Raw genomic sequence first — 27,908 nt, 5'->3', positions numbered from 1 at the left:
GGGATTGGTGGGCACTTTGGTCGCCTTGGCATTCACATTCAGACACACAGCAGTAATTGGCAGAGGAGGAAACAGGGCTGCTGAGGGCCTGGGAACAGCTGCCCCTGGGGAGAAGATACACAGACTTCTAGCTAATAATTATAACAAGAATGAAATTAAATGAACTAAGGAGTGAAGAAAGAATTGGCACACATATACATTGTGGCTGCGTTCCCACTGTGGACCTTCATTCTCCTGCTGATTAAGCTGGACATGGAAAAACAGGATTTGCATGCTCTCTGCTGGTGGTCCTGAAACAAAAAGCACTGAAAGAAATAAAAAATAACGATGTTTTAGAAATACAAAGTCATGTAAACACAAGTTAATCAAATGCATATCATTGAGACTCTAAGAAAAAAGGCTATGTCTCCAGGCAAACATTTAATCGTTAATAAGTTCATACGACTGACTGACTGAAAATCTACTTACAGGTGTCATCGGGAAAAAACACGTGAATTTGTGTGTTACTGCAGTAGGAACCAAAATGACATTTTGCTGTGGCTCCTGCAGTTAGTAAGGGAGGGGCACCTAACACCTCCGGGGGCTGGCTCTGTAAAAACCTGTGGAAATGCAGCACCAACATTAAACCTGATTTTGAACCACAACTGTACTTGCAATTGGGCTCTAAATATTTTGGGAACCCGTTTTTCTTTGGGCCCTCTGCAGTCTGCTCCATGGTTAGACTGAATAGGTTTAAACTGTGATTCGTCAGTCCATTGTATGTTCAGCTGCTATTCCGTGAACGAACCCTAAACTAACGTGAAGGAATATTTTCAAAATGTTGTTTCTGTTTGGGTTGAGGTTTAACTCCTTTCTGTTAAATACTTTTCCAGGAAATCTTTTACTCTGACTACGACCAGTGGTGGAAGTATTCAGATCCTTAAGTAAAAGTACGAATACCACACTGTAAAAGTACAGTTACAAGTAAAAGTCCTGCATTGAAAATGTTACTTCAGTGAAAGTGTGTGAGTCTAATCAGGAAAAAGTGCTTAAAGCATTAAAGCAGTGCAGCGTCCCTGTGGCTGCTGTGCTGTTATATATTCTATCATCAGGTTATTATTCCTCGTGCATTAATGGAAAGCAGGATGTTGCTGCTGCAGCTGGTGGAGCTGGAGCTCATGTTGAACCGGTTTGTATCGGACTGCAGCTGATGATGCTTTTCTCCATCGATCGATCGATCGTTTGGTTTGTAAAACTCGTGAAAACAGTGAGAAATGCCGTCACAACGACCCAGAGCCCAAAGTGACGCCTTCACCGTGTCGTCGTGTCCGACCGACAGTCCGGGCGCCCTCAGGGTGGGGCTCGAGGTCACAGGGTAATTCAAATCTCTGAGGATTAAAAGTTCAGGATAAACTACCAGGTCAAACTAAACTAAACTAAAGGTCATGGAACAGTTACATTACAGTTCATCTCATATTCATATCACTCATCTTTATACAATACCCACTCATACAATTTTCAATTCAATACTTTATTAATAACTGGTGCAATTGAAAAGACAAAAAATAAAAAAATCAAGTAAGAATACATTTGCATATTATATCATCAAAACTAAATATTCAAAGTGGTCTAATACAGAATAGAAATGACAAGTCTTTTTCTGGAATGAGAAAAATGATGCACAGCTCTGAAGGCCACTAGTGTAAAGTTGTCCAAACTTCCCTTAAATGAAACCTAAGAACATCAAAACGGTTTCTGACCCCCAAAAGCTGCTGTCAGTTAACTCACACGAAGCTGTCCGAGCTCTACGTTTATAGACATTTTCTTTTGTTTTTCAAAGTGTAATGGCTGCATTTACACAAGAACAGCAGCTATGATTGTGAACATCGGGCTCATATTTTCCCTCACATCTTGCTGTGGAATCCTGTCCTCTAGGAGGCCATACAGGAAGTCCACAGGTCCTACTGTACTTAGCTGTCAACAAAAATCAACAGATACCATGCAGAAAAGTATGCTATTTTTGATGTTGTGCAGGGTTTTTTTTAGTTAGCTATCATAGTATCTGGCTAGTTTGAATTACGGCTACACGCTGTCTTCAGTTTACAGTTTTCTGGCACATTTTCAAGTTGCTTCCTACAGTATAGAGAGCCGTAGTGAAACTGGAACTTTCAGGTTTTGTTCCAGAAGTAAGAAAGCCTCATTCAAAATCCCACTGACATTTGTGATAATGCAAATGACTAAAAATCGCCCTACAAAATAACCTTACTCACATGTCATGTGGCTAACTCCTTTTGTCTAGACAGGGATGAAACATTTGTCTTTAATAATGTAACACTTGCTAATGTAGCTTATAGAAGCTAGCCTTTTCATGTTAACAATCGACTAACAATGTTGTTTTTGCTAAAAGACTGCTGACTAGTCACAGTAGCTAGCTAACATTTTGTTCAGGTTAACTGAGGCTTTTCCTTATATCTGATGTCTTAGACTGCATTATCTGCCTACAGCCAAGTTGCTGCCTTTGCGTTACAACCAAAGCCTGTTTAGTGAGGACTTTGTGACAAAGATCTTTTTAATATAGGCTACATGCCAACATTTCTGGAAATATTATGCTTTGTCATCTTACCCAGAGTCAGATGAGAATTTGGACGCCAGTTTCGTCTCTGTGTGTGCAGTACAGAGATAGGTCTAGGACGTGTTTAGCCTAGCTTAGCACAAAGACTGGAAGCTAGGGGAAACTGCTAGCCTAGCTCCATAAAAAGAGAGAGAAAACGCACCTTCCAAAAACTGTTTGAAAATGTGTTTTTTCTGTCTCGTGATGAGTCATGTCTGTATGATAAAACGTAGACATTTCAGATGGGTTTTTTGTCTGTGTAAATGCAGCCTTCCACATAGCTACTAGGCCTACCAACAGCTTTGTGCTGTATTGTGACAGCCCTAGCGAGAAAAGCATGACCAAAATAAAAAAAATTACATTGAAAAGAACTGTACTGTAAAAGGCCAAGGCACAAATAATTTGTAGCAATTAAAATGTCCGTAAAATTACAGGTTATGTAGAACGTGTCGATCAGTGCATTGCTTGGTATACAGTTACAGTGAGTACAACCATACTTAACAGAATAATCACAGCAAGCAGTATTGCCCTCCTCTACACGGATGCCGTAAAGTGCTCCTTTTCATTCAGAATCAATGCACATACATACATAAATAAAGAAAATAAATGACACGTGTAAGAGGGTGGAAATGTGTTGGAAATGCTTGTTTTAGGTACATGCTTCATGTAAGGACCGGATTATGGCTTTGAAAGACAGGACGGATTTTGATTGAATCCATCGAGCAAAATATGAATTTTAAAAAACAGTACCGACATGTGATACTGTGTGTAGAAGTGAAATAAATGTGTATTTAGCCTTTTGTGAGTTATTTTCCCTGCTTACTAAACAACTGCTGTATTTTCGAGTTGTGTGTTGTTTCTACATTCAGAAGAGAATCGCCTGCACGACAGCTGAAGGATAAAAAGTGTGAATGGCTGCTACAACTTTGAATCCGTGTTTCCTCCCTGTTCATTCACCTGGAGTGAGTCACCACACCACCACCACAATTAACAAAATATTGTCATTTTGTTTAAATTATCTTTACAAGTCAACAAGTACTGGTACCAGAGGTTAAAGATACACTCCCTGATTTAATGTAGTGTCCAAAAACTGGGGCTTAGGGGCTCTTTTGGGCTCTACAGCCCAATCAGGGAGTGTACAGTACCTTACAATAAGTATTAAAGAAAAGGTTTAGTACCGGAACCATGACAAGACTGAAAAAATGACCAAATCATGGGAGAATATTACACAAAGACGAAGAGGAAACACCACTGGGGACAATTTTGTCTGTCAATCCCAAAAATAATCCAGTAGAAATAATCTTTCTGTCGCTATTTATAATAAATAAAACAGCACCTCTTACATATAGTTCAAACCTAAGAATATTAAAAGGCTAAAATGGCATATTAAGATATTTAAAATGGAAAACCAGATTCTTGAATTTACCAGTGCATGAATGGTTAGAGCAGATTCTGTCACACTGGCAGACCACTGACGTGTGAAAATAAAAGCAGCAAAATGCTGATCGTCAAATTAACAGTTAAAGTGCTCTTTCCAGTAAACAAGACGATGCTGCGCTACTTACTGATGCCTGGGGAGGTCAAACAAGAATGCACGCCTGAAGTGTCAATCACGTTTGAACAGTATTCTCTGTTTGTAGCCTGAACACTTTTTTCCTGTATTGATTACTCACATCGCCTGTAAATGGCTAACTAAAGTCATCAGTGCTGGCTGGAACTGGTGTCATTAAAGTTATCACGTGGACATTTCCCACTGGAGACGTTTGAGTTACTCTTCATCCTGTTTCACACTGTTCCTCACTTAACAGTCTGTCACAGACAACTGATTCAGAAAAATAAGACAAAGCTATGGAAGGAATGATCTTTTTTTCTTGTAACAAACTTGTTTGCATTGGACACAAGTGAAAGTTTCACAGTTCTGCTTAAAACAAGTGAATTTCGGTCACATGGTTTGAACTTTTTTCAGTTTAGCAGTTTACCTTCTGCCTGTAGTGGAGAGGCTTGACATAAAGACGTCATTGGAGGAAATTTTCAAAATAAAATTTGGAGTAACATGTTGCCACAAATAGCACAAAGCCTTCAAAGAAAATAGTACAGTATAAGCACCAGGCATATTTCCCCATAAGACACAAAATGTAAAAAACAAAAAGGAAATTAAATGAAATCAGTATTACACTGTAAAAAGTAATGCTAGCACTCCATTTGAAATATTGAGGGAAAGGCTTGTGCACACTCATCCCACACTTGTCTTAACAAGCCAACGAGTCTCATATTCAGTTTTCAAGACCGTTTTAGTCTTAAAACGAGAACACAGTTAGGTACCACTGAGGCGATTTTTGTAAATTTAGTTTCACTTGTTTTGTGGAAACCAACAAAAAAAGCACATCAGTGTCTTGAAATAACGAGGCAGATTACTGATCTCATATGAAGAAACATTTTTTAAATTGATGAAACATGTTTATTTGTATTGGAAACAGGTGAAATAATCTCATATAGCTGGCAGATTTTGTTTATTGATTTTAAGGAAATAAAGTACATGAAATTTTGTGGCTCGACACAAAGTGACTTGTTAAAACGGAGACGCAATGTGTCGTATCCTGATTGTGCGGTTGTTCTTTGCAAATCAATGAACATCAATGGCAACTTTACACTTTGTTTTTTTATTCTTTTTATTCATGAGAAGAACAACTTCGGGTTTATGTTGTTTAAATTATTAAATAAATAATATTCTGAAAAATATTTCAATTTCATGACAAAGGTCAACTGTGTTTGCTAGCATCGCTTTTCCCCAGTGTATCTTTGTGTCTTGGAAGACAACTTTTTAACAAACAAAATGTTAATTCCAGTGATATTCTTAAACGGATATATGCCTGTAAATTTAGAAAGGAAGCAATAAGAGTTAACATTTTGAATGGAAGCAATGTAAGTGTAATTCACAGAACATTTTTCTGTAAATGCAACTCAATGTGCAAGGCAACAAAAACATTGCTGTTCAATGAATTTGGAGAGCGAGTTCTTTGACGTTGAGACGTTAAACTCCACTGTGAATGGATACAACAGTTAAACTTTAAGCTGATATAAAAAAAATAAATAAACAAACAAGTGTAAAGTGAAACATTACAACTTTTACATTTCTGTGCAGCTGAAATCATGTTGAGTCTGAATTCTGGGAATGAGCCAAAAGCATCACAAAGCTACAAAATAGCATTTTACAAAAGCAAGACTGCATTGTGTGCTAGTTTCAAAAAAGACAAATCACTACAGAAGGAAACAGAGTTCACATTCATAAATCCTGTGTATGTTGAGATGAAGTGGCACTGAAACACTAAATAAAGAATGACGATGTGGAGTCATTCTGAATGATGTTTCTTGCTTCAGAGGCACAATGAATGAATGTCTACAGGGATATATCATGATGTTATCATGTCATCGTGTTATGATCTATATGTGGTGACAATTTGTGTCTGCATCGCAGGATAATTTATTTTTATAATATATAATTGAATGGGCTTCAGTAGCAGAAGATAAGTAATAGTAACTGTAATACAATAAGATAACTAGATAAGAAGAAGTGTTTGGTTCACCTTGTTCATTCCACAGACTGTGGCTGCCTCCACACCGGGCTTCAACCTGAGCTGCAAACAAAGATGGAGTGCTTGTTTTAACCTGCTTGGAACACCAGGTGGGTGGAGTTTGCCACATCCAGACAATTTAGATAAGGTCAGGTACGTTTATGTTATTAAATTGAGAGATCAAACCTTTTGGCCTTCTCTACATTACAACAGGCACCTATCAAGTCCAGGGACTGCCCGCAGCTCTGGATGGAGTATCCTTTCAAACGTAGTTTCTCTCATTTTAATCACTGTTTTAGATTAGTCCTCAAGGTATGTTAAACTGCAAGTAAATGTGACCAAATGATGGCTTAAAATGACTAGAAACAAATTTTAAAAAATAGAAAGTTTGAACACAGCTTCTGTTTCTTTAAATCTGTTTTGACCCACTTGACTGCTAAAATCTTTAAACATGCAGCATGACAGGGTACCAAAACTTTATCCAATGAACAACCTCCATGTGACTCATGTGACTTTTGTTTCAAGCTGTGGTTTGCAAAGACGTTGCAAGACTGCTGGTTTGTACTCGTCACTGTGGTTTGCTAAATTGTCGTTGAATAGTTGGTTGGTTGTAGCTGGTTGTTGTTGGCTAAATAACAATTTGACTTACTGTTGCAAGCTTTAACTTGCTAACAAATTACAAAAATTAGTACAAACTCCACTTTTCAGTAGGCGTGATTGCACTCTAAGCAGGTTACAGTAAACCATAAAAGCATTTGAACTTCCTGTTGAAGCCCGATGTGGAAGCCCCTCTCTAAAATTCCCCTGACTCTGAAGGTGCTTTAACATGCTATAACTGTGTAATAATCCATGTGTGTAGATATAGTTGGTTGTCAAATATTACATTCAGTATCTGTGTCGTCCTAAATCTAAAGTAGTAAATGCTGTTTAGGCCTTTATGTGATCTTCTGTAAAGCTCTTTTTGTTGCAGTAAGTGGTGCTCAGACTCGTGTTGTTTCTTTTAAAAAATGTCTGTACCTTTGAACCAACATCAGAAACGTCCTCCTTTGCAGCCACTCACTCACTCACTAGTATTTCTACATGTCCCTCCAGTCTTTCCAGTATGTGGTGTTGTCGTTTACAGTGGGTGAGTTTGTGTTCATAACTGGACATTCAAGTGGCTCGCAGTGCAGCGGTGAACTATACAGTAATGTGTGTTTGTTGAGAAGAAATTTAGATAAAAAAGCACATTATGAAGTTCCATCTTTTTACTTTGTATAACTATAAAGACGTGTTGTTAGACAGTAGAGAAAGTGAATTCATTTTTGTAAACTTTAGGCTATGTTTTTGCTGCAGGGTTTTCTGCCAATTTACAGATTTTGTTTATAAGTTAATGTTCATAACTGATGTTTGGATGTCTGATGCCGATATTGAGCGATGTGGAGCTGTGGCAAGTGTTACATCCATACACTGGCTCATGGCCACATTTATTGCAACTATCTCAGATGAGTGATTTGCGGGTAAATGTTCTTTTAATTTCATTATTGCATACCCCACTTCATCAGGACTATAATTACCTGGAGTGATTAAGAATTTCCCTCCTCAAATCAGAGGATTATATACTGTCTGAGTATGCTGCTGAGTAGCTGGACCAGCCTCCTAATTTTGTACTCAAAACCTAATTACTCAACATAATTTTCATTGCAGTTTTCAGAATTGTGTACACTGAAGAAAATGAAAAAATGCAGAATTCTGTGTTTGTGGTTTATGGTAAGAATTTTGTGTCAGAAATTGTATTTTACAGATTTCAGACATGGCACGGGGGGATTCAAAACACAGATGGCCTGTAGTACCATAACAAATCTCTGGAGGAACTCAATCGTCCAGTGCAAATAGGGCTTTAAAAATTCGAATTTGAGTGTTCAACGCGAGGTCACGAGGTGGTGGCACGACTTAGAATGTGACTTTGTACGAAGCACATGTCAAGATTTAAAGAGAAAAAAAAGCAGCTCAGTGCAGAGTTTATTGTTAGAAAACATCAGATCTGTGACAAAAATAATAACTAGAAGACTTTGAGCTGCAGAGTGTGAATGCAACCTATTTAGTATTTGTTTACTTTTTCATGCACTATACTGAATTTATTGTATCGTTGTTGTAGAAAAAGTTTGTCCTTGTAAGAACCTCTTAACACAATTAACTTTTGATGAGACTGTGGTTTTGTATTCATGACTTTAACTCTTTATCTGCAGTAATAGTGGTTAACCACAACAATACCAGCTGTTTTGGCCACGTTTGAACTATATTTTCAAATGCAGAATCTTTTGCGGTTGTATGATATTATTCAGGTGCCAGATGGTGGAGTTGGCACACAGTAATGTGTGTGAAAGTAAAATAATTTGCGATACTAAAATGATTTCTTTTATGTAGGTATCTAGTTAGTGTTAGGTTTAGGAGTCTTAGCCACTATTTTGCTTTGATAATATAAATAATTTGATCATCAGGTCATATCCTTTTCGAGCAGTGATAAACTGAACTGTCAGCAGTCAAGATGCTCAGCAAGCTTTGTAAATTAAAGACATACAGGTGGTTTATATCCCTGAATTCATGTGCCAACAAAGCAGCAGAGATTTAGTGTTTCAAATTCTGTCGAAATTTTTAATATTTTCAACTGGAAAGTTTGTATGTATAAAGTGGTGACATACAACTCAAGAGCACAGTGGTGTGAAAGCAAAGTGACGGGATCAGAAATTCTCGTTTCTGGACAGAACTGATCCTCAAAGAATTTACAGCATAACGTGAGAAAAGCAGATATGGTGAAACATGACTGCCAGCAACTAACCAGTGTTTTGTTACCCAAGTCCCTCTTTCTCTCATTCACAATCTCTCAGACACAGACACACACACACACACACACACACACACACACACACACACCCACTCACTCACTCACTCACTCAGAAACACAACACACTCACCAAATGACAAACAAAACAAAGAGACAGGAGACTTTTGGTTCCAGTATCACCCTCCAACCGTCACCCCTAGAACGGTGCATTATCATGCAAACCATGCAAAAAACAATGAAAATGTATTCATATAAAAAATAAGTGTTACAAAATGGCATAGCAAGTATATGTAACCATTCAATCGCCTTTTCCGTTTCCTGATATCCTGAACTTTGCAGTGTCTACACTAAAAATCGCATGCGTTACATGCAGTGCGGTTGGCTTTGCAGCGATAAAGCTTTTGGGTGTATATAGTATGTATATTAATGTTCTTTTTTATTTTAGCTAACTTTTTGCGAAGAGTGCGCTGTACAGAGTTTTACTTTACAAACTGTCTGGTTTCCCTTTTTTTGGGCAGTCTCGATGCCATGGCTCTCTGTCTGGACGGCGGTCAGTTGATGAGATCAGCGGTGGCCTCTGAAGGTCGATGACCTCGCTCACGACCTCGCAGCATCAAGGCGGATTAGACCCACCTTTCCTCCGAATGGTTTGGTCCAGAGGTGTGGCTTTGACCCAAACTGATTTGGGTTTAGAGGCATGGGTTGGATTTAAGGTCTTAACTCAGAGTTGTGGATTTCTGTGTGGTCACACGAACACCTCTCAAGGCGGCGTGTTCCACACAGCATCGCCAAACCCCTCCCCCGTGGAGGAGAGCGGCAGGGGCCCCCCGCTGGGTGTAAAGGGGTCCGTGTCCGTGTCTGTCTCCTCCTCCGCCAGGTAGCTTGGTCTGGGTCTCGTCCAGCTGGCGTCCCCGGTCGCCACGCCGGCCCCCATTGACAAGTCCTCCCCTTGCTCCCCCTCCCGCTCCCCAGAGATGCTGAACCCGCTGGGTGAGCGCTCAAGCTCCTCGTGGTTCACCGATAGCATGGAGAGCGGCGAGTCTCCCCCCCGCCCCCCTGTGGTCCTGCCCAGCCCTGCTGACAAGTCCTGCAGGGAGCTGATGGGCAACACTGTAGGACGCTCGGTGTAGGTGGGGATGGCAGATGGAGGGTGGCGTTGATGGAGGTGTGATGGTGGGGGTTGATGGTCTGAAGGGACACGGGTTCCACCAGCCAACACTGTCCCCTCCCCACCTCCTCTTCCTCTGCCATAATACGGATTCACTTTGCTGACAGGCATCTGGTACGACATGTGCGGGAACGCCTCAGCGTAGTTGAAGAAAACCCGACGGATCTCACCATTCCCCGTAGGGTCGCAGGTCTCCAGGGTCATGTGGGTAGCGCCGGCAGAGTCCACCTGCAGGTGCTCAGTGTGCTGGATGTGCATGTCCACCAGGAAGTCCAACTTCTTCTCCATGTCCTCCACCTGAGACAGAGACACATTACATCAACAACAGACTAATTATCAACTGTTTTTATTAAAATTTGCTACAGGAAAAGTAAGAACTGCTAGTAAGGAAACAAGTTTCTAATCCCATGACGGTTGTGTGATAGGTTGAATATATCTGCTTTCAGTGGTAAACTCAGGCTACGGTTTTGGAAACACCAGAAACAGCAAAATTGAGCCGTACAAAGATGCAAAAATTAATTTAACTGGATGGGTCAGCACTGTCAAGTTTGCAATTGGTCAACAGCGCAAATTTGTGTGCTACATGAAAGTACATTGCGAAAGACTTTGTCTCTGTGATCGAATCGACTGGTCGCGGCGATTCTGTTGAAAAGAAGACTTTTTGTTCGTAAATTTGCTGATCTAAATGCTGGTGTGTAAGTTCTATGGCTGATGGACTGTCTGGCTGATTTATTCCACCCAAAGAAGTGCCCTTAAAATTCTGCCTCATCCGCATTCAAGCTGTCAAAAGTGATGCAATTATTTAACCTCTAAAAGCACAATTTGTGCTTGAATTGAACCAGCACCATGTGGTACCCAATCTTTTAAGATTTGCATCTGAATTTGACTAAGTTGAAATGCCTCACTTCAAAGTCCTTTTTGGTTCAGATACAACTATTTCAGATGTATTAGCATGTCTGAAACTCCATTACTTATCTAAGCATTTCACAAGGTGCTTTGCAGTTCCAATCCTCACCTGTCTCTCCACCCTGACAAATCTGCCCATCATGCTTTGGTCTTCGGCATCTGGCATGGAGGCAGCTTTGGCTAGGTAGGACTCATGCCTGGAACACAGGGACACTGAGTAGACGTGGACTGTACAAACATTTGTTAGGGGGAAATTAATTAAAGATTTACCTGCACAGAGTAACTGCTTTAGAAATAAAGAATTTACTTAACATTGGAACTGTTTACAGACTCCTAGAATATATAATGTACTACATGATAAGAACAACAAGATAAAGACGTAACCAAGATAAACTCATAGTTGAATGTAATGAAAATAAATAGCCTTAATACAAAGTTAGCATTATTGTAGCACTGTTGTTAGTAGTTTTCTTTTTCAGACAGTCTAATACAGCAACATAATCTTTTAACATTGTCTTGTCTATTCATTATGTTTTCTCTATGAACAGCGTGACAGTACCTGGGTGACTGACTGGGTGGGTAGGCAAAGGGCGTTTTCTGAGTTTTCTTTTGTTTGGGGGTGAGGGGGGGTCCAGGGGCAAGAATCATGTCGATCCTTAAAGAAAGAGAAATAGGATGAGCTTGGGGAAGAGGAAATATTTGCTTCACTCAAAACAGACTCCCTCATCTGTAGTGTAGTTACTGACCTTGTCTGGAGGTATTTAATTCTACAGAGCATGTCCAGGTGTCCAGCAGAGTACTGCTCAATCACGTCTTTGACGTCGTAAGGCCTCAGAGTTTCCTTAAACCGCTTCTTGTTCAAGAGAAACTGCATGATCCTGTGAGACAAACAGTTTAATGTTCAAACTGTTGAATCTAAAGTAAACTTGAAAAACAATGGCATTCTCTCTGTGGACAAAATGTTAGATGTTGCAGAGCAACTTTCTGGTACAACTTTGACCTACTGTACTTACCATTGTTGTGCATGCGCAGTTTTCAAAAGCAATTAGGGATGATAACCATCATTTCAGGTGTGCTAACCATTTCATCTACAAATGTACTAATAATGTGTATTATTATTACAACCTGTTGTTACAACCCACGTGACGACTCTTGTTCCAGCCCTGTTGGACTGTTAGATTTGTTGGCACGCCCCAGGATCTGAGAATTTAACTTGCTTGGACCGTAACATTATTTGTTTGATCTGAGCCACAGTAAAAATCTTTATTCATCCATTTACGTGCACTTAACATGGTCCGGGTTGCCTAAGTAAGGTAGCCCAGACATCTCTCTCCCTAGCCACGTCCACCAGCTCCTCGTGGCTGCAGATGTGAGCTGCTCATAAATGCTTTTGACACTCCAGGGTCCTTCTGGATCTCTAAGGATACCCTATTTCTATGGGTGAGCCCAGCCACCCTACGAAGGACACTCATTTTGGCTGCTTGTATCTGTGATCAAACTCTTCCTGTCATTACTCAAAGCTCATTAGCACAGCTGAGGGTTGTAACGTAGGTCGACCAGAAAACAGAGAAAACTCCCTCTTCACCACAACACGCTGGTACAATGCCAGTATTACGCAGCACCAATCTGCCTGCCGATCCCGTGCTCCATCTTACCGTCATTCATGAACAAGACCCAAAGATACATGAATTCCTTCCCTTGGGACAGCAACCCACTTCCAACTTGGAATGAGCAATCCACCTTTTTTTGGTAGAGTAACATGGCCTCAGATTTGGAGCATCTGACCCTCATCCCAACCACTTCAAAAACCAGCACCTTGCTCCAACATTGGCCATCCATGTGATATTTGAGTCAGCGATTGTTAAAGGGCAAGTCGGAGTTCACACTTTACATGTTTGTACCTATGATCCATGGCCAGCACCAAGTCTTTGGTGTGCATTCACCATTTAACTCTTGCTGATTGTACCTGGGATCAAACCTGCCATCTTTCAGTTCCTTGTAAGTCATCTTCAACTTTGAGTCCACCCTGCCACCCACTGAGCTCCTTCTTTTGTCCCACAGAACTCCCACTTTGGGCTGACTTGAATCCGACTCTTCCCTGAGTGAGCGGCTGCTGCATGAGCTTCAGTGTTTGGCAGAAAGTCTTGGGTCCTGAAACTAAAACCCTCCAGGTCTGGGCATCCCATTCAGAGACCCATTCAGCCCCGAAATAATGGTGTGGAAGGAAGCAGCACTTTCACAGGGTTAATCACTCATCTCACCGGCCCTCACGCTAGATTGAATTCCTGCATTATGTCAGCAGTGTGGCCTATAGATTTACCAGCACACTGTAAGCTTGAGTGAGTTGTGCCTACACTCTCTGGTTTCCACTGCTCACCCTTGTACTCCTGTTGTAATGACTGAGGCAGCATCCAACACCCATACTTTTTGAGCACCAATCTCATTTTGTCTGTAGCATTTTAAACAGTCAGGTACTGAAAGTTGGCATCAAATGCTGGGTCAGATTATTTCTCAGATACTGTTTATCCTGATTTGAACAAACATTTTTAAAATGACCTTCATAAGGAGGTTCTGTTTTCTGTCCTATGTTGTTTGTCTGTTTTTTTAGCAAGACATATAAAAAATTAACTTAAGTGAAATTTGGAGGAAAGTTAGGCCAAGGATCAAGATAGAACTGATTCGTTTTTGGTGCAGCGTGACGGTTTCTTAACATTGTGAAATGTGTTGTCTGACAAACTTATTCACACTTATTTCAAAGAAAAAAATCAGCCACACGATCATTACAGTAAGTGTATTCTCATGCAGATCCAGAACTAAAACTTTCTCTTTTATTCAAGAGTAATTTAAAACGTACACTGTAGAGATTTTTGTAAACAAAGTTATGTTTACATTCAGGGCTACTCACCAAAACTTATTGAGTGTATCCTTTAGGTCTAACAAACGTGTCGAGTGCATTTCCTTCCTCATGGAAAAATTTGAAACTTAGATTGTTTACATCATGTTTGCGTGTTAGCAGTATTCTTCTTTCCCCACCTTTGTTGGTGCATTGCTACATTTCTTTGTACGTTACGATCATAAACTGCTGATCAGTGGGATAGCTTGAAACCATCAGTGTGTATTGTGTTTCCTGGGTACACATGTGCACATGCATGGACATCCTTGTGTAAGTACAAGATTTTAACAAAACGGGGAACCACTCTTAAAAACACTAGCACTAGTAGTGATCAGAAACTCCATAGGGTACCTTTAACTTAACACCAGGCTAAAAGCAGTGTTTCTCTGCCCTCTCTGGTTGACAGTCTCCAGCCTGTTTCACCTCTGACCACACCCAGCATCATGATGGGTGATGGTTGGGTGTGGCCGGAAGCGTGCTTTGTTGCACCTGAAACCACACCCAACCGTGATGTCATGGTGTACTGACAGACCCTGGAGTACACTTCTACATCACTGCAGCAAGAAAAAGAAACCTGGAGGTCAGCAAATACAAGATTATCAGCTGCTGCTAAGAGCTTTCTGAGTGCTGTCTGGGTTTATGCTGTTCTTTATTCCAGCTACAATACAAAAGCTGATTACAATAAAAGAATAACAGATTTTAGAAGAATGGCATAAAACAATATCACATTACACTTTCAAACAATCAAGATTCATGGACGAAAAAAGCTCTAAATGCTGTTTCATTGTGACTTTGAAGGAGCACAGACCATCATGAAATGTACATTCAAAGTTTCTGACCTGATTGCCCTGATGACCAGTTTCAGTGTGGGGATCATCTCCTCCATGAGGATGTCTGGGGGGAAGCCCCGCTCCTCTAAGGCTGGGTCTGCCAGGCCTCCGGCATCTGACAAACAAAAAAACAGGAAAACACTGACTGAACACGAATTGTGTATTGTGTAATCTTACAGACCAAACCCAACCTTTTATTATCATGACCGTGGCCTTTATTTTCATACCTTCAGAGCTCTGGCGGAGTGTGTAGGCCTTCATGCGAAAGGCGGTGCGGAAGCGTTCCCGGTTACTGAAACCGGCAGGTTTGGGCTCCTTGGAGGGACTTTCCTCGATGGAATCAGCATTACCTGTGAGCTTCTTGACCGTCCCAATTGATGGCCGTGCATTGGGAAGGCGAACACGCTCGAGTAAACTCAGTTTTTGGCTGAAATGGAAGAAAAGAGAGAAGAGATACCGTATGGAGGATGAGGAGGTCATGTGATATACAGAACTATACCAAGTGGCAACAAGCATGACTGAATGTTCAAGTCTTAGGAAACAGTTCCTCTTATTACCAACTTCTCTCTTAAAAAACAAAATTTGTTATAGCCCCAATAGTTAATGTCACTTCTAGAAACATGTGTCCTGTTGGCCATGTTATATTATGAAGATATTAGGGCTTAAAGAGGCGCAGCTTTGGGGAGATGTTTGCTAGACTGATGCCACTTGCTCATCCCACCTCAGCTGTGCCCAGGCTCCCAAATATAGATTTGACACCCTGCACACTGTCGGTCACTAGAAATCACTTTATTTAGTAAGGACATCTCAGTCTGTCAAATCATACCCTATGAAGGTCTACAGACTGCTTTCAGGTCCTTTCTCAGTGAAGGGTTGTTTATACTGTGCACCTGTTAGACTTTACTGTGTGCAAGACCTATGGTGAAGTTGCTACCAAATTTAGATTTCGAAATAGATGGTTGCAAATGATAAATTCAAAATCCAGGCTTCAAATATCTCTACAGAGGTGAAAGGTGTAGGAAGATTTTTCTACTGCTGAAGATCTTTGAGGTGAGGTCCCGAGTGTGAAAGCTGCTGTACACTTCTCATAAACATACGTTCTTTAAAACTCTCAATATATTTTTTGATCATATAAGTATGAATGTACAAAAGAAAGACATTTGGTAAGACTGCTTTATCACTGAAATCTGTTATTTTTTCCAATAAGCATGGATTTGTTGATTTGCAAGCATCTAGACATCTAGATGACTTGAAACATAGTCACTGAAATCCTATTGAAAACACAGTAATATGTAACCTAGACATTTTTGTTTTTTACGTATTTCTATCAAATGAAGCCTTTTGACCTGCAAAAGTGGGCATTTTTGTGTTCTCGCATGCTGAGGCCGGACCAAATAACACAAGCATCTTCTAAAGGAATCCCCCTTCTAGTGTCAGCAACAACTTTCCGTGAGTCTGACTTTCCTCTCACAGAGGAGTTAAAGTCTTCATGGTCTGCTGCCTCAACGTAACAATGCTGCCCTCCCGGCAGAAGGAAGCCTCAAAGAGCTGCGAGGAGATTGGTCTCCTTTATTGTCCAATGGCTGACAATATTTGGCAGCACAAAGACAAGAGCTCCCTGGGTAAAATAAGACTCCTGTGTGCCTTGGAAGAGGCAGAGAGGTGGGGTAACCAGAGCCGACAACGGCCTGAACAGGGCCTCTGAAACGTGGAGCGTTCTCAGCGACTTTGCTCCCACAGCAGACACACAATATGAGCCTCTATGTGGCCTCTGGGCAGAATAGGGACGGCAGATTACGGCGCTGAGAGGCTGCAGAATAGGAGGCTTTAAAGGAAGAGAGAATCTCTTTCTGACTGCTTCTCGACCGAATAAAGAACGGAAAATTACATGTGATTATCTTGTGGCTCTCTGAAAACGAGGCAACACAACAGGTAAAAATAATGCTCCTTATCTCCCACAGCTCTCTGCCTTCCCAAGAAACACACACACATATCGGTTCACTATACCTGCACAAACCTGCAGTGGCAATATTAAAGGATAATTCCAGTCTATTACAATTGGGTCTTTGTTCATTGTTTCAAGCAGTTATGATAAAATTGTAATCACCGAGTTAAATGCTGAGATCTGGCAACATCTGTGAAACACGAGACTATCAGACGATATGACCGTCAGCTTCTCCACATGATCTAAACTACCTTTTGAGGTCAAACTGAAAGTGAGTGCACCAGGAATGTTGGTTATAATCCCTCATTGCTCACGAAAACCGTGTGCACGCAACTACAGTGTGTACAAGTATGGTAAGCCAAGTTAAAGCAGGAAGGTGGTCTATAAATTGTGATGGATGGTTACAACTAACAGTTTGGTAATAATTCTACTGTTTACCTTTGTTTTCTCTTCCAAAAAAGTTTGGCTAACCTGTTGGTTTGTTTCTAACCCGACTGCTCATGTTTCTTGACCCGTCAGACTTCTTTTTATAGACGTCATCATGTTCCCAGATCTCAGATATTAACTTGGTGAGTACAATGTTATTATTATTGATAGAGATTATTGAAAACTACAAAAATAGGACCAAATTCTTAACCTTGACTCCTAAATAAAATATCAACTCTTAACACAGTACAATTCAATACAACACTCCCTCCACTATACAAACTCTAAAATGAGCATGAAGTCAAATCATCAACATTATGAAAGTATCAACAAAAAGTGAACATTATAATCTTCAAAGAGGTTTTCATAGATTGCATTACAGTTTACATAGGTGTTCCTATTTTTCTGGTATGTTCTAAAAAGATCCTAAACTAACTCTAGGAGGGAGGGAGGGCCAACTAAACTGACCTCATTCTGGTAACACTGTCCTCACTCCAAAGGTCTGAAACGGGTTTTCACAATGATAGCAAAACAATACAAGACAACACAACACACACACACACGCACACACACACACACACAAAATTGACTCTTGGATGGGGTATAATTTTCTCTCAGTGTTGTGTTGAATAGACCACACAATACCAATGGATAACTCAGATGAAAAAGGTCTAATATCACCCAGTGCAGTGAAACACACACACACACACACACACACACACACACACACAGTAAGTGGCTTATCAGCCTCTCGTTGGACATGGCAGCACTGTTGTAGTTTTCTGGCCGTCGTCCACCTCTTCGCTCAGAGCAACAAGATAATGTCAGACTGCTAATTTCCCAGCCACTGATCCTACAAAGGGCTTAACACTCTCTACCTCTCTCTGTTTTTATTTTATAACTTTGTTTCTCCCTCTCTCCATCCTTCAGTGTCTTTCTACATCTTTGTCCCTTCCTTTTTCTGTCTTTCTTTTCCCCTCTCTTTATTCCCCCACCTCTATATCTTCTTTTTCTTTCTTTCTCCCATTTTCTCTCAGATTTTCTCCATTCTCTCCATGCTAAATAGTACAAGTAACTAGACAGGTACTGCACTTTTTTTTGTTTTTACATTTTCTTATGGTCTCTGTATGTTGCTAATCTATTTTCGTACAGCTGTGGGAATTCAGAAATTCAGGCTACTAATTTGACCTCTATTTTTGATATTAGCACCATGCCTCAAGAGCACCATTGTACTGTGTTGGGGTGGAAGCAGAAATCTCAAAACCTGGACAAATAAAACCAAAATTATGTGCATGGATAAAGACCATTACATGTTTTTTTTTTTGGTCATTTGGGTGAACTGACTTTTTAAGTTCAGCCTATAAAACAAACACTATTTGCGTAAGTCAAAGTAAACTGAACTCCCCTCCTCTCTGTCAGCCTGTGTTTCAGGGCTTCTGTTGTTGCTGCTTAGTAGCTTTTAGCAGCAGTAACTTAATCCAGCATGGTGAACATGGCGGCTCAGTGGAGGCAAGGAGGCGTCGGAGCAGAACGCTCCAGTGTAATGAGGCTATGCTGCGACCAGGAGAGTCCAACAACCCGACAGAGGAGGGGGGAGAGAAAAACTGTATGTTGATGACCCACACCTCAACTGGACTGGGAAGTTGGTTCGCTTTCCATTTCAGGTTATGGCTGGTTGTATGCTGGTATTGAAAATGTGCAGTGTACGTACATCTTAAAAGGAACACACTGGTGTTTTCCTTTCATATTTTCATTTTATGTTTCCACTGTTTTTGTGTCAGTTTTCGTTTTTTTCTTTTTTGTGAGACGCCGGTGCTTCGGTGTCCAGATTTTGCGGTACATTGTATAGATCAAGGTTTGTCGGTTTCCACTCATTTCTTATTTAAGAAAACACCTGCAGACGAAATCCATCACACAGAAGATCCTGTCCAGTTGTATTTGTGTAAAATCTTTGTATTATTCTGTAGTGATGCAAAACCAAACAGGACAAAAGATATGTTCTGTCTGGCCTTCTGTAGGACTCTGATACAACAAAATGAAAATAAATGACGAGTCCTATGCTATTTAACTTTCTGGTTGACATAATGATAACACTTTTAAGACGAGAAGATAACGAGTTGTCAAATTGAGGAAGGCATTAGTATTTCAAAGGCTGTATATTCACTTTCAGTTTCAACAGTACAGCAACGCCTAACGTGTATCTTCTCCTTTCCCAAATGCAGTCGGCAATAGCAGATAGAGCGTAAAGTTTTGTTTTATAGAGACTGTCCTGTAACTCCCAGGTCACAGGTTTGATCCCCATGACACCCAATAACAATGACTGTGTCCGATCACTGCTTCAGGCTGCATTTAAAGTTCCTCTCGGAAAGAACATCGGCTAAAACATGTAAGCAGATGTAGATCATGTAGTTACACTGAGGTCAGTGGTCACCAAACATTACTGCGTATTGATTACTGCAATAAACTTATGGCATTATTTCAGCAGATTATTTCTTTCACAAATCAAACATCCTTAGTGAGATTTTCACGACATGTTTTGATCTAGAGACTCATTAATATCCCACCACACGATGGAGAAAAAAAGGAAATCATCAAACCCAAAGACCCCATCTCGGGCCTTAATTACTCGATCTAAACTGTCATTCATCATTGAAACATAACTAATGGACTCAATAATAGGTTTCAAAAAAATTCTCTCAGCATAAATGTCATCAAAGTAGCTGATGTAGAAGGCAGTGGGACGAGTGGGAGTTTTATAATCACGATTCACATATTTACCACAGCCATTAGCCCAGAGATTTATTCGACTTGTGAATTAATATAGAAAGCTATTTAAAAGGGGACGGGGATATTCTAGGAAACCTTCATTAGTCTTCCCAGCATGTAGGGCTAATTAAATCTCCATCAGAAAGAGTCTGGGCACAGCTCTGTGTGATTTACAGTGTCTAAGCTGCAGGTCGAACAACAGTGACCTACCTCGCCATGGCCTCCAAGTGATCCTTTCTTTGGATGGAGAGAGAGAAAAAGTACAGAGTTAACAAATTTACACAGTAGAGCTCAAACATCCTTTAACAATCACTAAAAGTCGGAAGACAAATCCAAAACTTTGATTTAAACACACATCAAATGACTAGTGTTATCTCTATGAGAAGCTGCATGTCCCATGTTGGACTGTGTTATGAAAATTCAACTTAAATATCTTAGAACAACTTAATTTATAAGGACTTAAAAGGTAACTACTGTACACCCTCAAATTCTGCTAGAACTCCCCCCTCACAGAATATTTAAAAGACATGCAAATAAATGGAGCAACGACTGTAGGAGGCCTCGTGGCTATGTAGTGTGTGAGGCACGAACTGGGGCTACGGTTAGCCAGCAGCTGACATACCTGACAGACCTCAGAGTCCTGCCTCTTTCATCACGGTTAGGGAGGGGCGTGCCAACAAGAATCTATGTGATTATGTGTACAGCACATAAGTAGTAGTATGTGCTGGGAATGCTCTACTCCTTTCTACAAAATCATAAAGTTGTTTTATAAGGTCTAAAATGACCAAATATCCTTCAATATGCTTTTTAGAATGTAGCTGTTCAACTCATTTCAGTTGTGTCCCTTTCCTCACATTTACTGTGACACACCACAGCGTTGAGTTTCTCAAAGGCTAATCAACACTGAATTGAGCTTTATGTCCTTCAAGACTTTCGATGTGCTAAGATGCTTTTGGAAAACCAGAGCCATGTATGATCACATCTGTTATACCTGTTATACCCACTGTTCAGTATCCAGCTTTCCATGGAAACCACAGACTTCAGTTCAGGTTAAAGATAAGCATGCAAACTAAAGTGAAACATGAAAAGTGTGAACAAAAATCACGACATGTAACAATATAAATTAATACTGGAACAAATGAACAAAACCCAAAATAATTCATGGTCAGGTATTTTAAGTACATGTACAGTTGTTGTTTTTTACATTTTGCATCACTTACCTGAAACAGGGAAGAGAGATGACAGTTTCATAAAATCTCCACGTGGCAATAAGGTCTTCTCTGATTGGATTGGTGGAATAATATCGCCAGGCAGACTTGAAAGAAACAGTGACAAAACAGATAAACACAGTGAAAGTGGGCACTTTGATATTAACTGTATGATTCAGTTTAGTTCAGTTATCTACAGCTCTAACAGCCTTGCAGTATCACAGCTGGACCAGGGGCGTAAGAAGGTTGTTGATGATGTCAGGTGGTGACTCACCTGGATGAGCCCGGCGGCTGGATGTCTGCGCTTCTCAAAGTGCTTCTGTCTGTGCTGCTCCTGGACCTTCAGAGCCAAGCCTGAACCCAGGATCCCCTGCAACCACAAAACACAGTCAACAAGACTGCTGCCTCTGGAGCTGACTGAGCACAACACCCCTGGGACTGGTTATCCTGCACAATTCATTTGAAAAAGGCTTAACATTTTGGGTGCCGCGTACACAATTGTCTTAAATTAAGCTTCTTTTTGTCTCATCTGTCAAGATTTAAGGTGTCAGTTCCAACTGTAAAGGGCAAAAGACACTAGCCACGTTTTATGGAAGTCATTTGATGCTCTAAGAACACACCGGATGCGATTCTGTACAGACAGAAGAAGCAGTCAAGGTAAAACAGCAAGGATTAGTCAATCTGAGGAGCAAATGGGTATGCTGCTGTTCTGGTGCGTCAGCATGTGTAGGAATAGGAAACAGGTGCTGGTGTGACAGCTTACATAGAAAACAAACAAACAAAATCGACGGGCCTTGCCCTTAAGTGCCTAGTCACATCATATTAAAAAAAAAAGAATTATGGCAAAATTAACAAATTCAGTTAATCTGAATGAAAGCACTGCAATCGGAAGATTCGCTCGTGAAAGGTCAAGTAAATCTTGAAGCTTTATTTTTTAGCTAATGTTGTTCCATACAGTTATTTGGCGGCGCAAAAGAGCTGTGTTTGGGTTTACACTTCATCATGGTTTAAATGGTTCCAATGCGCTTTGTTTAATCCCAACCAGGTGGTGCTACTTGCTAGTAACTTGCTAGTAAGCTAGCTAATGTTGCTAGCGACTTACTACGTCAACGACTTTCTGGTGTGACAGGAACCCAAGCATCAGATTGCTCATGTCATACACCACTTAAACACTTACACACACATACAGTATATACATATATATACACACACACACACACACACTCACAATTATAGAACGAAAAATACAACACTTATTTGACCATCAGCTGCAGTGTGGGTTAAATTTATTCAGAATTCAGTGCTGCTGCAATTAATATATACTATACAGGAGAGTATACCCACTGCAGGCAAAGCGAAGAAGGACACTCCGATCAGAGCAAAAGTGCCGGCTAACAGTCTCCCAGCCCAGGTCTTTGGGGTTTTGTCACCGTAACCAATGGTGGTCAGTGTGATCTGCAAAAGAGACAAATAAAGATTATACTTTTCTTTCACTGTTTCCAATGTTACGGTCAAATGTCTGAGTTGACAAGGACTGTTTGAGGGCTTCATCAGCTACTAAGAGCTACTAAGTGAGACAGGAGATATTTTATAACAGCAGTAATATACAGTAATGGCAGTGTTAAAGTCTCAGTGTCCTTCTCTCTACAGAAATGCAGTAGTTCTGTTGAGAAACGCTGTGAGCCCTGCTCTGCTCTGCGATCTCTGATCCACTGAAGGGCAGTTTAGTGTTTCAAAGGGTCACAACATCATCTACAATATGCAGCCGTTGACGATTGAGTAACTGGCTTAAGGACATTTCAGCGAGGCAGATGCTTGCCGTCATAGAACTTGAACTCTGGCCTCCTGGTTGAAGGACGGTCTCCTTAATGAGACCGTGCTGCTGGAAAAACTGCATAGTGCTTCCCTGACTAAAAGGCATTCATTAGAGCACGAAGCTCTGCCAAGACTTGGCAATTCTACAACAAGCTACCGGCTCACTAACAGTTTTTACTTTTTGTCTTTCAGATTGGATTTTCCAACAAAATATCACGTTGTTCAGCAGCTGACTTTGTGATGTTGGACATTCCCAACGACACATGAATGCAGCAGAATGTTAGTGGCTAAAAACTGATAATTGTTTTTTGGCAGAAATCCCAGATTTGGATCATAGCCAAAATGTTCTCAGTTGATCATTTGGCCAAGTGCAGCGTGTCTCCAAATCCACACTGAACTTTGAAGATATCTAACTTGAAAACTGACAAATAGAAGAAAAAACTCATAGTAGACAACATCCATTAAACAAGTCATTTAGTCTTATATTCAACATATGAGACCTATTAATTACACAACAGAATGAATGATGCCAATGTGGTGAAACTATTTCACTTGTCATTCAGTTTAATTGAACGTGTTTTATGAATTTGCTGAAGTGAGTCAGTATCGAAGCATCCAAGACCAAACAATGTCAGGTATTCATTTTAAAGTACAATAAATCTATAAGAATAAGATTTTCATGAACTCAGACCCCATTTTTGATACTATTTACCGTTGGCATGTTTTCGAACAGCCATTTAATGTATTTACATTCTGTAATTACCTCTCAATATAGAATCATTATAGTTTAAATTGTTAGGGGCCACATTGTAATCTTAAGGATTACAACTTTAAGGATTACAATGTTACAATGTTGCTGAATAGGACTTCAAGCTAAACCTACAGAGAAAGAACAAGGATTTATTATTAGAACAATACATATTTTTGCCTGTGTCCTTCAAGAAGGTGGATTACTGTCTAAGTTAGCGTCACACAGAAACGTAATGTAATGTACGTACCAGCCCCCACCACAGTGCGTCGGCGTAGGTGTCGAAGTCCTGCGGTTTGGGCTGAGCGGTGGGGTTCTCATGGTTGGACACGTCCATGGAGACGTCGTCCTTCTCCACCAGGTAGACCAGGAAAGACGCCAGGATCAGAGACAGGAAGCCGATGTACCAGGCTGTGATCAGCTCCTACACAAACACATGCATAACAGGTTTATTTACCTTATTTATCTTCACATAGGGTTCAGATTTGACATGTTTCACATGTTGTATAAACCCTGCCCTCACAAATGTATAAGTCTTTGGTGTAGGTAAAGATGTCCCTTTGTCTTTTGTCTCTAAAACATAAAATAGTTTGCTCCAGTTTTAAAACTATATTTTAAAATTTGGCATTTTTTAAAATCAAGATACTGTTTCAGAAGTGTCTGATGAGCAACTACAACATTAAAAATGTCTGAGGGCTCACACAGTCACAGTACAAACCTAAACACACACGTCCTGCAGAGATTAGCATGGAGATCAATAACAGAAATCAATTCATCCTCTGGCAGAACAACTTTTGAACAGATGGCACCTGCGTCCATGTAAAGGCTGTAAGACTCTTTCGCTCCCATTCGTTATTTTATTATTCTACAGTATCTTCCTCACACTCTTCAGTGCTTTTTCACTTTTTACTCGTCAAAATATTAATAACAGTCCCACTTTTCATACAGTTCAGATCAACTCTAAATTACTTCTCATTTTCTTTCAGCTAATACCCAACTCATACCTTGACTGCTTTTAATACACTTCAACTCTTTGAAATCCTTACCCTTCATCTAACACTTCAACTGATTTCACTGCACGTCAACTGAAAGTCAACTTCTTTCAGCGATTGTTTTTTAAGTTACACTTTAGCTACTTACACTTTTCAGAATCAGCTTTATTGGTCGTGTATGTGTTCACATACAAGGAATTTGACTCAAGTTTTAAGTTACTCTCAATGTTAAACACAGTTCAAAGAACAATTTCTTACAGGAAGATCGAAACAGACATGCAGCTAAAAACAAGGACAACAAAGCTGAACAAAGATAAACATAACAACAGATTGTGTAAATACAAATAAGTGTATATACAGTATAGATATATATAAAACGCAACAATGACCAACAACATACAGTGTCTATATACAAGTCAAGTTTTTTTGTAAATCGTAAAGAAATACAAATAATGGAAAGGAATAATTTCTGAGTGGGTAATGTAATAGTACACCTTTCAGTGCTCATACTTCAGATAATTTTATTGCTTTTAATGCCCTTTCTTTATACTGTTTATACAGTTTCAGCTGATCCGCCACTCGTAGCTTTTTCACCGCTGCATTTCTCAGCAATCACACTGCAGTTTCTCAGTAAACAGTAGTATCACACGGGTCGGGTCCGTTCCTACCTTACTGTGTGCGTAGATGGCGGACCCCAGCAGTTTCCAGGTTCCTCCTCTCCGGTCCATGCGCAGCATCCGCAGGATCTGCAGGAAGCGCAGGCTGCGCAGGGACGTGGCCAACACGTTACCCTGGTTACGCACTGCCACCACCGGCACCGAGGCAATCAGCACAAAGATGTCTGAGACGAGGAGACACAGCAGAAAAACGATTCAGAAAAGATTCTCTATGCGAGGCTTTTACTTAATGAGTCTGACCCGACACCGTTATTAAGTCCTCTTTGTGAGATGATGAATACATTGTGAAGAGCTGTGGAATTAGCTCCTAACAAGAGCTGGTTGAACATAAAAGACATTGTTGAAACGCTGTTAATAAGATTTAATTGTAACATCAAGAGCAGTTTTGTGGATGTTTTCATCCAAAGTTTTCATCCAAAGTGCGAACACTTTGTAACGGTAAATAACATAAACTGATGTTTTCAGTCCCACTCAGTGTTTTATGCATGTTAATAATGTCATTAAGGCAATACTCAAGTTATAACAGTTGTCTCACTTCAAGCTCTTAAACTCTGTTGGACGCCTCTCTTTAAAGTCTAATGGGGATCCCAAAGTTCCCAAAGAGAGTAAAAATGGCGGGCTGAATTCTCAGTTCACAGAAGGCGAAAGTTAAGGGGAAATGCAGGGAATAAGAGCTTATTAACTTATTTCACTCAAATTAGGGTTGAGATCAGTCTCAGATTACCCATCAATCAATCAATGAGGTGCTCATTCACATAAAATCTATATTTTATAAATCCAGCCTATTATTCTTTGTTTTTCTCCTTCTATTCTCTCTCTCCTGTTAATTCATCTTTATTGACCTGTTTTGAGTTCTTACAGCGTTATTAGTCTTGTTTTAAACGTTTCTGGTTTTGCATTTTTCTTTGTGTTAATTCTTCTTCAGTAAACGTCCAGATTTTTGTCTTGTGCTATCTGTAGGTATTCACAGGAAAACCAACAACTGCATTGGCAGAAGCTAGTGAGGCTCAATCAGTAACAATACTGTAAATCCTGTGACATATTACCTCTTCACCTGAACATTTTCTTGGATCTCTGCTACAGTTTAACTCCACTACTCTGTTGTGAAAATCTGACTTTGTTTTTGCCTTTATCTGCCCATCACTGTACCACTGCACTAATTCCTACTATATACAGAGGTCAGTACAAGTGGCTGATACCTATTCTCTGTATATTTGAATGCTACTCTCCCTATAACACAACAATGATATTTACAAGATGAAGTGGAAGTCTAACCAGGACAGGTTGTGTCTTTTTATTTTAGATTTATTTATGATTCCACCTCCTCACCTAAAATACACAGAGGTTTGCGAGCGAACTTCAGCCTCCCCCTCCATCCTTTGTAGCGACAGCAGCATCCTGCCGCCCAGACCCTCAGTGCAAACTCTGCTCCGAAAATGAAGATGGCAAAGGTTTCCTGTAAAATCAAGACGAGAAGGAAATGTTCGGCGTTAGGTTACATGTAGAAGGTTTTTGCTTTTATTGAATCTTACTGAACGTTTTTATTTTTGTTCTTATTAAAGCCACTTTAACATGTTTAACAAGAGCCAATCTTGTAATTTTTGTAAATATGTTTTAAAGTAAGAAGACTTTTTAACAAATTTACCTTGTTATTGCTCAGACAGAAATGAAAAGTGTGAACCACCTTATCTCAATATCAGAATTTTGCTCCAAACGATTGTAAAGAGAGATGATAAATTGAAAAACTATCATCGCAAATTGTCGCCTAACCCAAAAGTCAGCAGGTACAGTTCAAGTGCAAGAGAACATTAACAAAAACACAAAAACTCATGTACTAGAAAAAGTTGATTTTGATATGAAACGTAGTTACAGGTTTTCTTTAACCTCTTCAACCCCTTTGGGTCAGCCATTACAAAGTTCTGCTGCACAGGCAAACATTGTCCAAACCCACAGAAACTGATTTTAAATTCTAGTGGGGATGCCAAAGTTTCAAAAGATACAAAATCTGTTGGGCAGAATTTTAATGATAATAATAATATAAAATGAAGCACATGACATCTAAAATACTTCCATTTGGTGGAATGATGCAGCTCAAAAAACATAGATTCAATAAAGAGCTAGAACAACATGATAAACTATATATATATATATATTTCTTCTTCTGTCTTAAAGGGGAATATAAGGGGAAAGCTGGATTTTTAGACATGAAAGTTCTTTATAAGGCAAAACATTAAACTAAAGACAATTAACTAAATGAAAGAAATCATTGTACCAGTACAACCAGCTAGTGTGCAAGAACAAGACTTGAATTTATGTTTTAAAGTAAGTATAGGATCTCGGACTGTGACGGATTTGTCATATTGAACCTGTTACCATTCATTCAGACATGAAACCTCTGAACCACTTTTTCTATATGAGAATTCTTTTCCATAAAATTGTATAGAAAGATAGTTAAATGGATTGAATGATAATCATAAATTAGATATGCTGTGCAGCTAAACTGTTCAAACCCACACAACTTTATTTTAAATTCTGTCAGGCAGAAAAT

The 27,908-nt window shown here is 40.0% G+C and overlaps 1 protein-coding gene across 4 annotated transcripts in view; it reads right to left on the bottom strand.

Moving 5' to 3' along the window:
- Window positions 1-1,494: 1,494 nt before the first annotated feature.
- The window catches only part of kcnq3 (potassium voltage-gated channel, KQT-like subfamily, member 3), a 132,808-nt gene continuing 106,394 nt past the window's right edge, over window positions 1,495-27,908 (bottom strand). For all 4 annotated transcript variants that reach the window (XM_044219806.1, XM_044219807.1, XM_044219804.1 and 1 more), the window contains 13 exons: window positions 26,690-26,816; window positions 25,352-25,524; window positions 23,942-24,115; window positions 22,473-22,583; window positions 21,403-21,498; window positions 21,141-21,235; window positions 20,131-20,157; window positions 15,011-15,210; window positions 14,793-14,898; window positions 11,807-11,938; window positions 11,620-11,715; window positions 11,170-11,257; window positions 1,495-10,451 (listed from right to left, as the gene is read on the bottom strand). In XM_044219806.1, the coding sequence (XP_044075741.1) occupies window positions 9,747-10,451; window positions 11,170-11,257; window positions 11,620-11,715; window positions 11,807-11,938; window positions 14,793-14,898; window positions 15,011-15,210; window positions 20,131-20,157; window positions 21,141-21,235; window positions 21,403-21,498; window positions 22,473-22,583; window positions 23,942-24,115; window positions 25,352-25,524; window positions 26,690-26,816 (2,130 nt within the window). In that variant the 3' untranslated portion in view covers window positions 1,495-9,746. The remainder of the gene's footprint in view (window positions 10,452-11,169; window positions 11,258-11,619; window positions 11,716-11,806; window positions 11,939-14,792; window positions 14,899-15,010; window positions 15,211-20,130; window positions 20,158-21,140; window positions 21,236-21,402; window positions 21,499-22,472; window positions 22,584-23,941; window positions 24,116-25,351; window positions 25,525-26,689; window positions 26,817-27,908) is intronic.

This window comes from Siniperca chuatsi, linkage group LG13 (genome assembly GCF_020085105.1).
Source record: "Siniperca chuatsi isolate FFG_IHB_CAS linkage group LG13, ASM2008510v1, whole genome shotgun sequence".
Lineage (NCBI taxonomy): Eukaryota > Metazoa > Chordata > Actinopteri > Centrarchiformes > Sinipercidae > Siniperca > Siniperca chuatsi.
This window is presented reverse-complemented; position numbering and strand designations above follow the sequence as displayed.